Raw genomic sequence first — 15,390 nt, forward strand, 5'->3', positions numbered from 1 at the left:
TCCCACAGTGTAACATGTCTGACAGGTCTTACTAACTAGAAGCTTCTGCTCAGACAAAGGAAATTCCACTACTTCAAGAATCACATCAGTCTACTTAGCAGAGTTAGGCCCGCATTCAGGTCTCACTGAGAAACTAATTTTAGGATCTGGAATTAAAACTAGGAACTCCTAACGAGTTCCTTAACGATGTATCCAAGAGCCTTGGAAATATGACCGAATTTAGCCTGAAACACAAGTACAATCATCCTCATTTTCTACAGAGTGACTGACCCAAGACCTCCACAGAAAGTGAATCACACAAATGGCATAATCCACTGAACAACTGCAAAGCTGTATGAAAAACATACAGAGTGAAACATATTCTCAAATATTCACATCATAGTTCTGGTTTAATTTGGGGCAAGTTCAAACCCAGCCGGGCCAACAAAAATGCATCCCAAGGGACTGTGCATTAAGGGAATTAATAAGACAAGAAAGGGAAGTTTTCTTCTTCTTTACCCTTGGCTAGGAGAGGGTGGAGTGGGGGAAAAGTCATTTCCAAGGAACATGCCATGATTACAGAGCTGTTCAAACTCCATCTTGTGCACTGCCACGAAGATCATGCAAACATCCAAGATCTGGCTGCAGGCAGGTAGCAACCAAAACTATTCTGAATGGCAGTGTACCCATTTCATACCTCTCCTTGTGCTCTTGAAGCTCCTTTTCAAGGCTCTCCCTTTGCTGAGTCTCATTTCTGAGACAGTGAAGCAGCTGGCTGACAGTGAGCTCCTCAGATTCCAAATTCTTCACTTCATCCATAGATTTGTCCCTATAATGAGCAAACCCACTATTAGTTACAAATTAACTACACTACAGAAGTCCCTTAGGACTCAGGTCAATTTTCAAAAGTGACTAGTGATTTGGGGTGCACCAGATTATCAAGCCTGAGAAACAGAGAGGGGGACCCTATATTCAGATGGAACCATGCACCAGCCCTCTTGCAGAATAGCATGTGCCTCAAACTGACCTTCCTCAAAAATTGAGCCTTGCCCAACAGTTAAAGGGGTGGGTGGCAGTCCCCTAAAGTGCCAGATCCAGGAACCTAAGTACAGCTTGTTATGTGCAGCTGTTCCACAAGAGTTTGCACCAGGAGCAGAGAAAAGCAGTTAGCATTTAAATAGGTCTATGCAAAAAGAGCAAACTCTTAAACAATATTCATGAATTTATTCAGGGCTCTGAAAGTGTTGTTATTCCTGATGGACAGCTTCATAAAACAGTTCCCCTGCCTACTCTCCTTTTACCCCTTCAAGGAAACATGCAAAATGTCACAACTCTACGCAGCACTGTTTCCTCTGCCGCAGCTAAAATGGCACTTTAAAAAATTAAAAACAGGCAATTTCGATTAAAAATAGTCTTTTTGAATCCTGGACTCTGCAATATATTATCTCCATGCTCTTTTGAAGACACATGATGCTAGTGGAAAGGCAGTCCATGACATCAAATCCAAGACCTCACTTCAAATAAAAGGGGGGAAAAAAAATCACCTTTCCAGGGATATGACACAATCTTCCCATTCCATGTAGCATGGGAGTTCATGCCTGGCTGTTCATACATGACACACAACACATATACAAAGAACGTATATGCAAATACACACATATTCTCTCTCTCTCACACACACACTCTTTATTTACACATACAATACATTCATTCTTTATACAACAGAATACATAGAAATCATGTGGCGTAATACTGAAAAGTATCCAGCTTTTGTAATAGGAGACGGCAGCTGCTTATAAGCTCACTCTGCAGTTTAAGATGAAACGGTCAGAATCCCACATCCACTGGCAGGGCTGTTTTGTTCAGTCAGATGTTGCAAACAAACACCCATACTTCAGTCAGCAGTGCCAAGGGATTTTTGTGCCCATTGTTAATTCTGTGTTTGACTTCAGTGCAAGCCAGATCCTGCACCTCTGAATCTGATAACTGTCTTTCTCTAAGGTTTCTATTGTGGAACAAAGCTACAGATTTAGGAACACCAGAGATACAGCTACTGTAACTCACAGCAAATAAGGCCAGAGTGGTACATTTAAGCTCCACCAGGTAAGTGGAACCCAGAGAATATAGGATATGATAACACTGAATGTTAAACACAATGCAAATGACATCTTGCATGAGTGAAGCCTGGCTTGTGGTCAAATTACCAGAGCTTCTCTCATCCATCTTAATCACTGACCATAATACTAACTGGCTAACAAGTATTTAATGGTGTGCTGAGTGAAGCAGTGCCATAAACTACTGCGTGTCCTGGAAACAGGAGCACAAGAAAAGCCTGTCTATGGAACACAACTTGTTCACCTCCACTCACACTGGCTTGTGTGTATCATCTTCCCATGCAATGGGGAAGGCCAAACCATAAATCCAGCAGTCATGCCCTTTGTAATTCTGTAAGCTGGTGCTTGCTGTTCAATTGGGCAGCCTCCCAGCTGGAAACCTTAATAGTATTAGCTGTCTAAATCTATGAAGAGTAAAGGTTGAGCAAATGGGGAGTGGGGGTGGGCAGTCCAGCACCCAGGCACAGTATCTAATACGTCTTAATCAGATTGACAATTTTCTTTAAAATGTCTAAAAGAGGCAGACTCCCAACAGAACCAGAATCCACATACATGAAGGCAGCCATGTCACTCGTTCCTTGGCTATTAATATCTTGATTTTCTCTTAAAGCTCTGCTCACTTCTCCTTCCTGTTAAAGGAGAAGAGTATTAGCTTTGGCAGTTTCAAATTTCATCCAGCCAGGGAGCATGCTTCTATGTCATTCACTTTTAAAATTCAGGGAAAGATGAGGAAACCTTGCACCTGCACAAGAAAAGTACACAAGGCCTTGGAAATCCATCTCAAGTTTGAAAATTTTTAAAGTGAAATCTCTGATGTACCCTGCTTACTCAAATGGTGAACAGTGGCTCTCCCAACCATCTTCCCTAGTTACTAACCCATAAGGAGTAAGTTAGAAACCAGGCAGTAACTGGCAAAGTCATTAATATCAAAGATGATTTTGAGTAAGTACCTCTCCTGCCCTCTCATACAGGACCATTTTTCTTCACCAATCCAGAACACAATACCTTCCAACTTGAAGACAAGGGCCATGCACCCAGCTTGCAGCTTTCCTCAATAAATCTAGAAACTCAGTGAATGGGGCTCAATCAAGAACCTTCTCAACTTCACATTGCTAATACTTCTTAGAGACACGAACCTGTTGCTATTAAAGTGGCCAAGGTCATAAGAACACAATAAGACCCTAAGGACTTCCACTTATTGGGTCTAACCATAGGCCCATTTTGCCCAGTATCTTGTGTCACACAGAGACTGGATGCTGAAACGCAGATGGAACAGGGTACGACCAGGGTTTTTTTCCATGGTTCCTCTCACTTGCAGCTTCCGGCATTTTAAGGTCTAGGGAAGTTCTGATTCAGAGGCTGTACCCCTCTCTCCCATGAGCAACAGCTACTGATGCCCCTTTCCTCCAAGCATTTGTCCAATTCCTTTTTGAATCTGGCTAAACTGTCAGCTTTCACAACATCTGGTGGCAATGGGTTCCATACATTAATTACATGCTGTGTGAAAAAGAACTTACTTTTGTTAGTTTTAAACTTATTACCTACTAGTTTATGACCCTTAAATGGAATAGGCTTAGGCCCCGTAGTCTTTCCTCATATGGAAGGCCCTCCATACCGCTAAACATCCTTGTTGCCCTTCTGTGTCCTTTTTGAGGGATGGGGACCAAAACTAGGCACAGTAATCATAGATTTATGAAGGGGCATGATGATACTTTCACTTTTGTTTACAATTTCCTTAACAACCCCTAACATTTTGTTTGCCTTTTTGATGGCTGCTGAGCACCGAGTGGATGTTTTTAGTGAACTTTCCTGTGTGGTAACAGCTAATGTAGAGTTCATCATAATGTACGCACAAGTTTCCCTCGCTTTTTTGCTGTACATGCATTCCTGGAAAACTGTGCATAACTCGAATTCACATAAAGGGAATCTACTTTACAATGTAATGAATAGGGTTTCCAAGACCTCAACCTTATTGATCCCAGACCCATTTCTCCCACTTTTACAAGACAATTCTGGTACTCGCCAAGAGCAGACAGTACACACAAGCACAGGGCACTATCATAATGGGGATGGCAACTACAGAAATACATGTCGCAGACAACAAGCGAGGAGCACAGATCCACACAGGAGACTATATTTTGGTGTGCATCACTCCCAGAGTGCACTGCACAAAGCAGCCGACTGTGGGCTTCCACCACACTGATAGCATAAGGGTGAATTTACCTTGCATATAAACACATTTTTGGTATAAAAAGGATCATCACATAAGAGTGAATTTGCACATACAGAACCCGCATAAAGTCAGACCAGGCCTCGGTCTGCTGTCTGGTACCATGTAAACTAGTACAGCCTGTTCCATAGTTGGGTTCTTGGCAACTAAACCAGTGTCCCAACTGGACTGGCCTGTGTGAGGGTGGAGGGGGTGGGGGTGAACACCCAGCACGACTAAAAATGGGACCTGTCAAAGGACAGATGAGCTCCATACCTGCAGAGGACATGGGCACTGCCAGGTCACTTTGCCCAAAGAATCACTAATATATAAAGCAACTCAACTAACCTATGAAGGTTGTTACAGCATCTAAGGTGCCCCAACAGTTGTAGTAGCCTCAGGACCAAATTGACTTGCATCACTTTGCACTTATCTACATTGACTTTCATCTGCCATTTATTTGCCTATTTGCTCAATCATGCCAGATCTTCTGTAGTTCTTTGCAGGCTGCCTTGGTCTTTATCACTTTGAATAATTTTATCATCCACAAATTTAGTCACTTTGCCACTCACCCACTTTGAGGTTTGATGGATTTTGGCCCAGGAAAAACACTTCCTATATGCAATAGTGGTAAAAAGTCCCCTGTGCTTCTTGCCTTTCGAATGCATACCATTGTTTCTAGTATAAGAATGAATCACTCTAGGGTACATTTTCAACACTATGGGAATTACCTGTGCAATCTCTGTAACTGCTAGTAGGGATTATTACAGTAAATACCCATTATCTTAAACCCAATGGCTACTATTCCTAACATAGGCCAACTGATAGCCCCTGAAGCAAAAATATGCAGCCTTGTCTGGACAAAACAGCTTCCTATTGCTGTGAAAGGCTTGTTACTTACCGTCATCCTGATCTCAACAAAGGAGTCCTCCCCTGTGATATTCAACTTGAGCTGCAGTTCAGAAATGATGGCGACCAGATCTGCCTTCTCAGCCTGGAGCCGTGTCACCTGTGTCTTCAGCTGTGCCAGTTCCTTTCCAGGGGCAGAAGCCAAATACACAATATATTAACTAGCCAAGAATCAGAGGCAAAACACAATACAACAGCATCCTACATGCCCTTTCATTTACTAAAATCCCATTAGGCACCAAAAATCCAGTTTACAGCTATTAAGAACTGCTCTGGGCTTGCCCCTATCAATGAGATCACGCTGCATTAAACTGGGTTACTCAGCCACGAGACTATCTCCTGCAAGGCGGTAACACAATCTGGAAATAAAGCCTCGATATTCCTCTTGTCGATGTCTCCATAAAGCAGGAGTAACTTTACTCCACCCTAGTGTAAGCAGGAGGAGAATTAGGCCCATGACTTAAATGTTCACTGCTCTCTACACTGCTAGGCTCAACTGTGTTGTTTAGTTAACTAAGCCAGTGGGATGAGTGTCCTTTAACATGGCCTCTCAGGGCAGCAAATCTCAGTGAAGGCAGGACTATTTTAAGCATCTGGACACTATGATGAAGGGTACAAAGGACAAGAAGGTAGAACCAAACCCCCTCCCACCATCTTTACTTCTTCCCACCTCTGGCTCCAGCACACTGGGTACCTCTCCACAAATAACCCCTGCCACAATTATTTCTTCTCTTTGCCTCTTTCCCAGCTCCCAAGGCTCTGCCTCTCCTTCAGTACCATCTTCTCTGCCTGTGCCCCTCTCTGTGGCTCAGATTTTATGCTTAGAGGAGGCAGCAGGAGCCTACTGCAGCAAGGAAGCAGTAACTTTTTAGCAGTCAGCAGGAGGACAAAAGCCAAGAAGCTTCTCTCTCAAAACTCATCTAAGCACTGGGAGTATATAGCCTTCAAGCTATATAAGTGACCCATGGCAACTAAGCACTGGGAGTATATAGCCTTCAAGCTATATAAGTGACCCATGGCAACTAAAGCAGATGAGGTCATCTGCCTACAATTTATCTTGAAAAAGAAGATAAAGTAAAAGGATAGGGCGAGAGAAATAGGGACAGATTTGTTCTCTCTCTCAAAGGAATCTGGGCTAGAATCAGGACAATTCCTTTCAAAGGGAGAATAGTCTGGGCTTAAATGACATTCTGTCAGGTTAAAAACCATGATATCTCTAGCAGAGATTGATTACATGGAAAGAATTCCTGAAAATCTAGATTTCTCTCTCAACTCTGTAAGTGAAGACAACTAAAACAGACTCATCATTAGTCTGCTCTTCTACACCGGCAAAATGTTGCAAGACTAAATTTGCAAGTGTGGCTTTGAGAATATTGGATTCCTTTGTCGAACAAAGTTTCCACAGAAAAACAAAAAAAAACCCTAATCAAAGTCAAGGAACGTGCCTCTCCATGGCAGATTTTTAAAAAATAATAATTTGGGGCCAGCCTTGACTGGACAGTGCTATTTAGAAAAGGGTTTGAGAAGTGAAATGAATAGGTTTGCTTCCTCAGCCCTAAATGTTGCAATGGAGATATAACTTCGCAAACTCAGGAGCTTACCCACAGCAGTATTTGCTTCTGGTCTGAGCTCACCCCCAGCACCTGCTCGAGAACCATGGGCTTTCATCTGGTCTGAGAGCAGGCACCAGGGACAAGCCCAGAGCAGCCTCACCAATAAATTTCTCCTTCCGGAGCATGTCAGCAGACTCAGGTGAACAGCATTTACATCGGGGGTGGGCATTTATTTCAGGCAGAGGGCTGCTTACTGAGTTTTGACAAGCTATTGAGGGCCACATGACAGGCAGCCAGGGGCAGATATATATTAATTTTCTAAATTGTTTAAGGGCCCTGCGGGCTGGATAGAACAGCCTGGCAGGCCACATCTGTCCTGTGGGCCGTATTTTCCTCACCCCTGAGATTTACATGGTAGAGGCCACGATCCATCTATATACTCAGTATCTTGCCTCCAAGACTGGCTAGAACCAGAGTCTTCAAGGAAAGATGCTGCGCTGGGCAGATGCAGGATAATCTGTCTCCAAGAACATAGAATCTGCATTCCTAACACTGTGAGATTGCTTCAGGACTGAAAGCATGAATTTAATAAAGGTTAAACATGTCAAGAAGAACATCTCTCTCCAAGTGCCTAATTTGAGCATGAAGCAGGATTTTGAACAGGATTTGTTACCAGCCTCTAGCATGACACTACAAACTACATCCAAGCTCTATCTAGGTGCCCCATTACCAACCACTAAATTACAAACAGGGATAAACAAGGTTTAGTTTGACTCCAAACATGAGTGTTGTAGGATAAAGTTTGACTGAATAAGAACAGAATTACTTTCATGACTTTAAAAATAACGAGATGGAAGGTTTTTTGGTTAAATATTTTCATGTGATATTGAAAATCCAAACACAAGAGCACAACATGAGTACACGGGAAATAGAAACGACCTAGATAATAAAATCCAAAAGTTAAAAGTGAGAAAGCCCCCACCCCCGCAAAATAGCAAAGCAGAGAATAGAAAGCTAGTGACTTATCTGAAACTCTTCACCTTCTGATTATTTCCTGTGACTTAATTTTCAGAGTTGTGGAACACACCCAAAGCTGAAAGGAGTCAGTTATCTTTGCAGAACATTAAATAAATGTACAGCATGATAGTGGTATGAATGCTCCCTTCCTTAAAAAAAAAAAAAAACCTACAGAGTTGAATAAATAGATGGTGCTTAAATTACCATTTCAGGCTCTTTCTTTCTCTCTTTTAAGTTGTGAAGTTGTTTCCTCAGCTCCTCATTTTCAACACACTTGGCTTGTAAGCAATTTTTAGCTTCTTTGAACTTGGACTCAAAAAACTCACGCTCCTCCTTCTGTTTCTCTCGCCATACAGAGAGCTCCTCATACCGATCCTTCATCACTTGGTTATGCAGTTTCATGGCTTCTAGAGAGTGTTCAAACACAAACATCAGTGTATGCTGATATCTGGCCTCTGATACAGGAGGCTGCTGGGCCAGAAGGAAAAGCAGAACTTATTTAGCTGGGCAGTGATCTGAAGCAGGCATTCCTTTACCATATGTACTAAAACAAGAAACACAAAAGGATGCTGATTTTGTTGGGAGACCTCTCGTGTTTTAACAAAGATTATTATTACCAATATTAAAGCACAACTTTGTGCTATCTCTATGGGTTATTGCTACGCCAGGGCACAGAGTTCACTTCTCTGCCTTGCACCTGGAGGGAAAATACTGACACTTGCACAATGTGGATGCAAAACTACCCCAGGAGAATGGGAGAGTTCTACGCCTAATTCGTGCTAGTGTCAATGACAGTGAAAAGATGAAGACAGTGGAGAATCAGACATGTTCTTGAACTTGCCCCTTCCCCTCTAACTTGGGTGGATAATCTTGACATTTTAATATTCTGTACAAAAGATTATTTAGCATCCAGTTATACCCTCAGATCTAAACACACCTTCCACTGACTTTGGTATGAAGAAACCATGTATTCAAGGGCAGTGTTACTTTTTTCTTAAAATTAAAAAAGTGATCAGTCCAAAGGAAACTAGAGTTTGTGGGCTAAGATATTACACTGCAAACAGCAAGAACTATTACTACAGTATAACAGTAATATAATACGATAGCAGTGATAACTATTACTATACTATACCTGTTATATTAGACAGAGTCAGGGATTGTATGTCTAACCTCCAAAGACTTCTGAATTGGAGTGAGACTGCCAACCTGAAAGTCACTTTTCTGTCTCAAAACATCCCAAATTTACTTAAGATCACTGCTACTTTTTCCCTAGTTTCATAGTTTCTAGGGTCAGAAGGGACCTGAGTAGATCCTTTAGTCCGACCCCCCGCCATGGCAGGAAATAATACTGGGGTCAAACGACCCCAGCAAGATGTTCATCCAACCTCCTCTTAAAACCCCCCAGAGTAGGAGCCTGCACCACTTCTCTTGGAAGTTGGTTCCAGGCCCTAGCCGCCCTGACCATGAAGTAGTGCTTCCTGATATCTAGCCTAAACCTGCCCTCTGCCAGCTTGTGACCGTTATTCCTGGTCACTCCTGGCAGTGCACGGGGGAACAGTGACTCCCCCAATGCCTGCTGATCCCCCCTGACTAGTTTATAACAGGCCACAAGATCCCCCCTCAGCCTTCTCTTCTGGAGGCTGAACAGGTTCAGGTCCCGTAGCCTCTCCTCATAGGGCCTGCCCTGTTGTCCACTGATCATACGAGTGGCCTCCTCCGGACCCTCTCCATGCTGTCGACATCCCTCTTGAAGTGCGGCGCCCAGAACTGGACGCAGTACTCCAGCTGCGGCCTGACCAGTGCCGCACAGAGGGGGAGGATCACCTCCCTGGACCTGCTCGAGATGCATCTGTGGATGCATGACAAGGTGCAGTTGGCCTTCCTGACTGCATCCCCACACTGCCGGCCCATGTTCATCTTGAAGTCAATTATGACTCCAGGATCCTTTTCTGCCTCCGTGCTGAAAAGAGGGGAGTTCCCCAACCTACAAGAGGGGAGTTCCCCAACCTTAAGCACAAGTTAATTTTGTGCTTTTAAAAACACAGCGTGTACAGTTAGTTTCCCCATTCTCTTGTATCAAGTCAGTTTCCTGTTGACAGACAACAGCCCTGTTTTACTTAAACTATAAACTGACCAGAGGTATTAAGTCCATCCCACAGTCTCAGGTACAGTGTCAGGAAAAACAGCTTTCTCCTTTAAAAAGTTAATAACTACAGATAAAGACCTCGAACTGATCTTACCCTTAATAAAATCATAAATCAAGAAAAAAAAGTATCCTTTATACTAAAGATAGTGTTGCCCAGGACTCAACATATTGTCTTCAGCCTTAAATTCCATGTCGACACATGAAGACAAATATTTTTAGTTACATGGAAATGCCTGACAGACTCAAAGACAGGCCCTTCTTGATGTTGAAATACTCCAAGTTTTGCTTCAATGTATGTTCAGAAACACCTCCAATGTACTGGCAGGGCTGAACAGCTCAGTGTTTATCCCACACAGCAGCGCTGCTCAACCTTTTGGCACCACAGGCCGATTCCCATACACGGGCAGCATGCAGGGTTCAGTCCCACAAGCCTGGAATGGACCCTGAACTGCCTGATCTAGTACATGGGGCCGTGCTGTCATTTGGCCTACAGGACTCTCCTTGGGTCCAGAAATTTGGCAGCTGGGGAGTGGTAATTAACAGTCACATTCCACCCCCACGTCCCCCCTATCCCCCGCTCAAATTTTGAGACCTGTCGGGAGCCCTGCAGACTGGATAACACAGCTCATGGGGGTTGGGCACCCAGCTTTGTGGGGAATTCACGTTTTCTGAAACATATTTGTTCCTCTCATCTGAAGGCAATCCAGGCACCTATACACATGCAGCAAGGCTGCTTCAATGCACTGTAATTACTTGATTAGTCAAGTCTACTGGAGCGTGGTAGTTACCATACTCCAGCATCTCTTGTATTAATGTTCCTGAGCTGAAAAACAGCTGTGGGGGCACTTTAACTAAAGCTTGCTCAACAAACTTTAGTTAAAGAACCCCCGCTGCCATTTTTCAGCACGGGGACACTGATACACAAGATGCTCTGGGCGCTTTAATCAAAGTTGCTCTTGGAGCCATTCTAATTAAAGTATTCCCCCACCACCACCCGCAACTCCCGAAGCACGTGTATAAATGACCTCCATGAACATGCCTACTAGACTGGGAACCATGCAAAATGCAGTGATGAACATAGATTTCTTTCAGAACAAAGGAGATGGTACCAAAGGAGATGGTCTTTTTTTGAATGATGGCTCAATGTGTAGAGCATTCACCCAGGCTGTGCACGAGCTGGATTCAGGACCCTCCTCTATCTGGGAAAGCAACTAGCTTAACCATATGGGGGAGTTGTGCTTACTCTTCACTTTTCTTCCCTACTTTCTGACCTAGTGAATCTTTCATACTCCAGGCACAGTGGAACACCTTCAAAAGGGAGGCTGGACAATGCCCCCACCCCAAAAGAGCCTGCAGGTTGGTGGTACAGGCACTCTTTTGGGATCTGAACCCTCTCAAGCAGGGTGCAGAATTGAACCTAAGGCTACTACTTCTTGAATTAGTGTCCTGTCAGACTAGTGTTTCAGCTGCAGAAGGGGGACCAACTTTTCCTCCTCCATGTGTACTTTTAATAGAAAGGAGTCACTGTCTACTCCATTTTGGAAAGAAACACCTAGCTTCAGCAGAGGGTACAGGCTGTGAATTCCCAAGTAGTAGGAGGGTCCTGGCTGCATTAAGAAGCATCCTTCACCTCAGCATTTTGTTATTGGCCAGCTTAGTCAGCTCCTTGTTCAGTGTGCTGTTTTTTGTGGAGCTCATTTTGAGGTATCTAACTCTCCCCCTGCTACACAGGAGCCTAGGGGACTACCTCTGAGCTACCAGTTTCAATTCAAGGGAGACCTACTAGCTGGAGTCACAGATTGCAATGCCTAACCCTATTTAGCTTTGAACCTTAATGACTCAGGAAACCTCTGACACCTCTTAGACCTCTCAGAGCTATGAGGGCCTTGAAACCACAAAAGACCAGTTTATATGTTATTAAAATTTTTAAGTTTGTAGAATCTCCCTCATGGGTGGTTTTAAAGAACAGATTAGACAAATATTGGTCAGGAATGACTTGGGGTTCCTTGATCCTGCTGTGAGGAAGGAAGATGACTCTTCATATCTCTTCCATTCCTGTTTTCTAATTTCAATGAATTAACAAGTAGAGAATGAACCTTAGTGAGAAGGGTCTTTCAAAGACCAAGCAGCTTTGCAAGATGCTGAAAAAATGGTGTTTGATATGAAGTTGACATTTTCTAACCCATGTGATGAATTACATGTTGATCTCTCTGGGCTATACCAAGAGTCTCTCCTAATGCATTTCCTATGTATAGCATTGAGCTAAAACTTTGAAAAGTATCACTTCTTGAAACTCATGTAATTAGTAATGCATAATAAGTACTGAGTGGGTGTAAAATATTACCATAGAAGAGCAAAGGAGAAGAGAATCTCTATCCTATAGACTTTTTTTTTAACAAAGGAGTAAGTCAGAACTCAAGGTACTCAATGCAAGGCAGAATCAGACTGCTCCATTTCATTTACCTTTTAACTCATTATTCTCTGTAATCAGCTCCTTCATCTGCTGCACCATCTCCTCTGGGGTGTACATGCTGAGCGTAGAGGGGGCCATATCATGGGTCCCGTTTCCCATTTCACTGTTGGGGCACTTCCCATTTTCAGCAGGGCAGCTGGACATCACGGCAGTGACTATTATAAGGTCAACAGACAGAGAGAGTCAGCCTCCTGCTGCAAGGCTGACCATCAAAAAAACCCAATGACGTACATCTCAAACTAACATAAAGCCACAGATCAATTTAACTGGTGAGGGCAAAATATGGCCACCAGGCCAGATCCAGCCGACCAAGGGATTTTGTCTGGCCAACGGCAGGTCCCTCAGTCTTGCCCAGGCCCGGTGCTGGGGGCAGTATGGGCCATGGCACATGTGGCCAGTCCCACTGCCCCCAGGTACGCAGCAGAGCTGGGCAGTGCAGCAACCAGACTTGCTTTCCGGCAGCCACAGCAGTGGCGGCTCCTTCCAGTTGCTGCAGCTGCCAGACCTGGTCCCACTGCCCAGGCACCCGGCCCAACTGCCCCACACCCCATCTGCCCAGGTTAGGATAAGCACAGGCAGGGTGCTGTGCTTGGCTTGGTGGCTGGGATGGGGCTGCGGGCCAGCAGGGAGCAGCATCCAGAAGCAAGATGGATGGGCAGAGCCAAGGAGACCCCAGGATCTTGGGACTGAAGCCTGGGGCTGCCCACACAGCCTTGCAACAGCCATGGATTCAGTGTGCACGGGTGTGCAGGGAGCTGGGGCAGGGTGCTGACCTGGCCTGTAACAGCTCACCAAAACCCTCTATGTGGCCTATGGGCCCAAGTAATTGCCCACCCCTGACTGGATACCTTTGCCCTGCTGTGATATACAAGTGTCTCTGTTAGCCTCAATGCTCTACAACATCGCCATGCAGACTTTACCAATTTAGTTTCTAGCACAAAACTCAGTTCTGGCTCATTACCCTTTTGCCACATGGAGGCCACACCAGCACTTAGACCAGAACTTTCAAATTCAGGTATTGGCTATGGTGGGCTCCATGATGGGAAGCCCTCTCTTCTACCTCATGCTCATTTATTATCCTTGCCTACTTGATCTAAACCAAACCAACCACAAATTTCCTCTTCCCCTTCCCTGTCCCCTTCCCCAACTGTTCCAAAGGAGTTCATAGACCAGTTGCAGTCGGCCCTGTATTCCCTTCCCTCCTGTTCCCTTCCTAAAGCAGGCACCGTCCTTCACTCTCAACATCTGGCTGGGTTTTACTATAGCACATTTCTTTTTCTTCTGTGAGCAGAACTCCCAAGTGCTCCAGTAGCTGTGGCCACAGCCGAGTGCCAAGGGCAGTCTGTCAGAACTGCAATAATGAGCAATGGGTTAATTATTAAAGCCAGCAAAAAAACTACCCAGGGCTGCAAGCCTGCTTCCAGGAATGGAAAATACTGCTACTTTATTCTTATATTTCACTCTGCTTTTTATTCATACAAGTCAAAGCGCTTGATGAGAGAGAGCAGTAGCCACGTCTGAAATGCACAGAAGGGTGGCAACTTATCCAGTCACTCAAGAAACAGGTGGCAGGGCCAAGGATGGAAGCCAAGCCTACCAAGCCCAAGGCCTGGGCCTAATTCACAGCATTACCCTGCCTTCTTTAAGAACAGCTGTTAATTGGAAGCCAAGAGAGATTTCAGAGCTGGCTTCATAGTCTCTACAAAATGAACCAAGCTTGCAATGATGCCCCATGCCATCCCCAGCTCCCAAAGCAAGTTTTAGATTTGCTCACTGCAAGAGAAGTATTTTTCTCTTTGCTTTCATCCTTCCCCTAATCCTTCCCTTTGTTGGGTTATCTTTAATTGCTTTCTCTACTCTGGATTTTAACCCCCTTGTCCTTCAGCTCTGCAAAACTATGGCCCCTAAATCCATTTAATGTAGAATAACAATCAGATAAGTAAACAGCAACAAGTTCAGAGGGAACTGTTCAGACAGCCGTGCCCATAGCAGTCGAGACAGTTATATGCTCCCAGCAACTTTGCAGAGTCATGGTCAGCTCATGTCACAGAGCCTGCCTCTACTGCATTTCTGTGGCGTTATGGGAGCGGAGGAACATCCTGGAGGTAAGTCAGGCCTCACATTTCTTGCACTGATGCCTTCCAGGACTGAAGCATGCTGCAAAGGGCGTTCTCAGTGCTGGGGAGAGGGGAGGCTCAGATGAACAGGCTCCAGCAGGAATATCCCTGCTGCCTCCTCCTCGGGCAGGGGCAGAGGGCCCGCCACATAACAGCACAAAGGCTTTGTCAGGGGAAGGGCTGGATTCCCCTACAGCAGCGGTTTTCAGCCTTTTAAATGTGCTGACCCCTAAAAATATTTCACTTAGAGATGCAGGCCCCTTGGGACTATAAGTACAGGGATCCCCTTGCTCTTGGATTGATCACTGTCTGCGAGGTAGGTGAGAAAGGCCTGTCTGCAGCCCCCAGAGGTCTGGGGACCGCAGCTTGAAAACCACCACCCTAAGGGGGCCCCGGAGAACTCCTTTTCGGTTTCATTAAAATAAGTGAGCAGGTAGATAGGCAGGTAGGTAGATAGGTGGGTAGATAAATAGGTAGGTAGACAGGTGGGTGGGTAGGTAGATGGGTGGATAAATAGGTAGATAAGTAGGCAGGTGGGTAGGCAGGCACGCAGGTAGGTAAGTAGGCTGGCGGGGAGGCAGGCAGGCAGGCAAGTAGGCAGGTGAGGAGGCAGGTAAGTAGGCTGGCGGGGAGGCAGGCAGGCAGGTTGGTGAGTAGACAGGTAGGAAGGTGGTCACTTACGAGTGACTGGTGCCTCCTGAATCTGGGGGGGCGCCTGCAGAAGCCGCCGACGGTGGTGGCCGCGTCCGGGGGCACGCGCACCCCTCCCTGGCGCCTCTGGCAGGTAGGTAAGTGGGTGAGTCGATCTGCAAGGGTGGAGGCCGCAGGCAGCGCGGCCCGGCCGGGCCGTGTCACCGAGCTGCCCTCACTACC

At 45.2% G+C, this 15,390-nt stretch overlaps 1 protein-coding gene across 2 annotated transcripts in view; it reads right to left on the reverse strand.

Moving 5' to 3' along the window:
• Nucleotides 1-12,551, reverse strand: part of OPTN (optineurin) — a 28,204-nt gene extending 15,653 nt beyond the window's left edge. For both annotated transcript variants that reach the window (XM_019543694.1, XM_019543695.1), the window contains exons 1-5: nucleotides 12,391-12,551; nucleotides 7,986-8,188; nucleotides 5,204-5,335; nucleotides 2,646-2,722; nucleotides 677-808 (exon numbers count right to left, since the gene is read on the reverse strand). In XM_019543694.1, coding sequence (XP_019399239.1) covers nucleotides 677-808; nucleotides 2,646-2,722; nucleotides 5,204-5,335; nucleotides 7,986-8,188; nucleotides 12,391-12,544 — 698 coding nt within the window. In that variant the 5' untranslated portion in view covers nucleotides 12,545-12,551. The remainder of the gene's footprint in view (nucleotides 1-676; nucleotides 809-2,645; nucleotides 2,723-5,203; nucleotides 5,336-7,985; nucleotides 8,189-12,390) is intronic.
• Nucleotides 12,552-15,390: the final 2,839 nt, after the last annotated feature.

This window comes from Crocodylus porosus, unplaced genomic scaffold (assembly GCF_001723895.1).
Source record: "Crocodylus porosus isolate Cpor-Errol unplaced genomic scaffold, CroPor_comp1, whole genome shotgun sequence".
In the NCBI taxonomy this organism is placed as follows: domain Eukaryota; kingdom Metazoa; phylum Chordata; order Crocodylia; family Crocodylidae; genus Crocodylus; species Crocodylus porosus.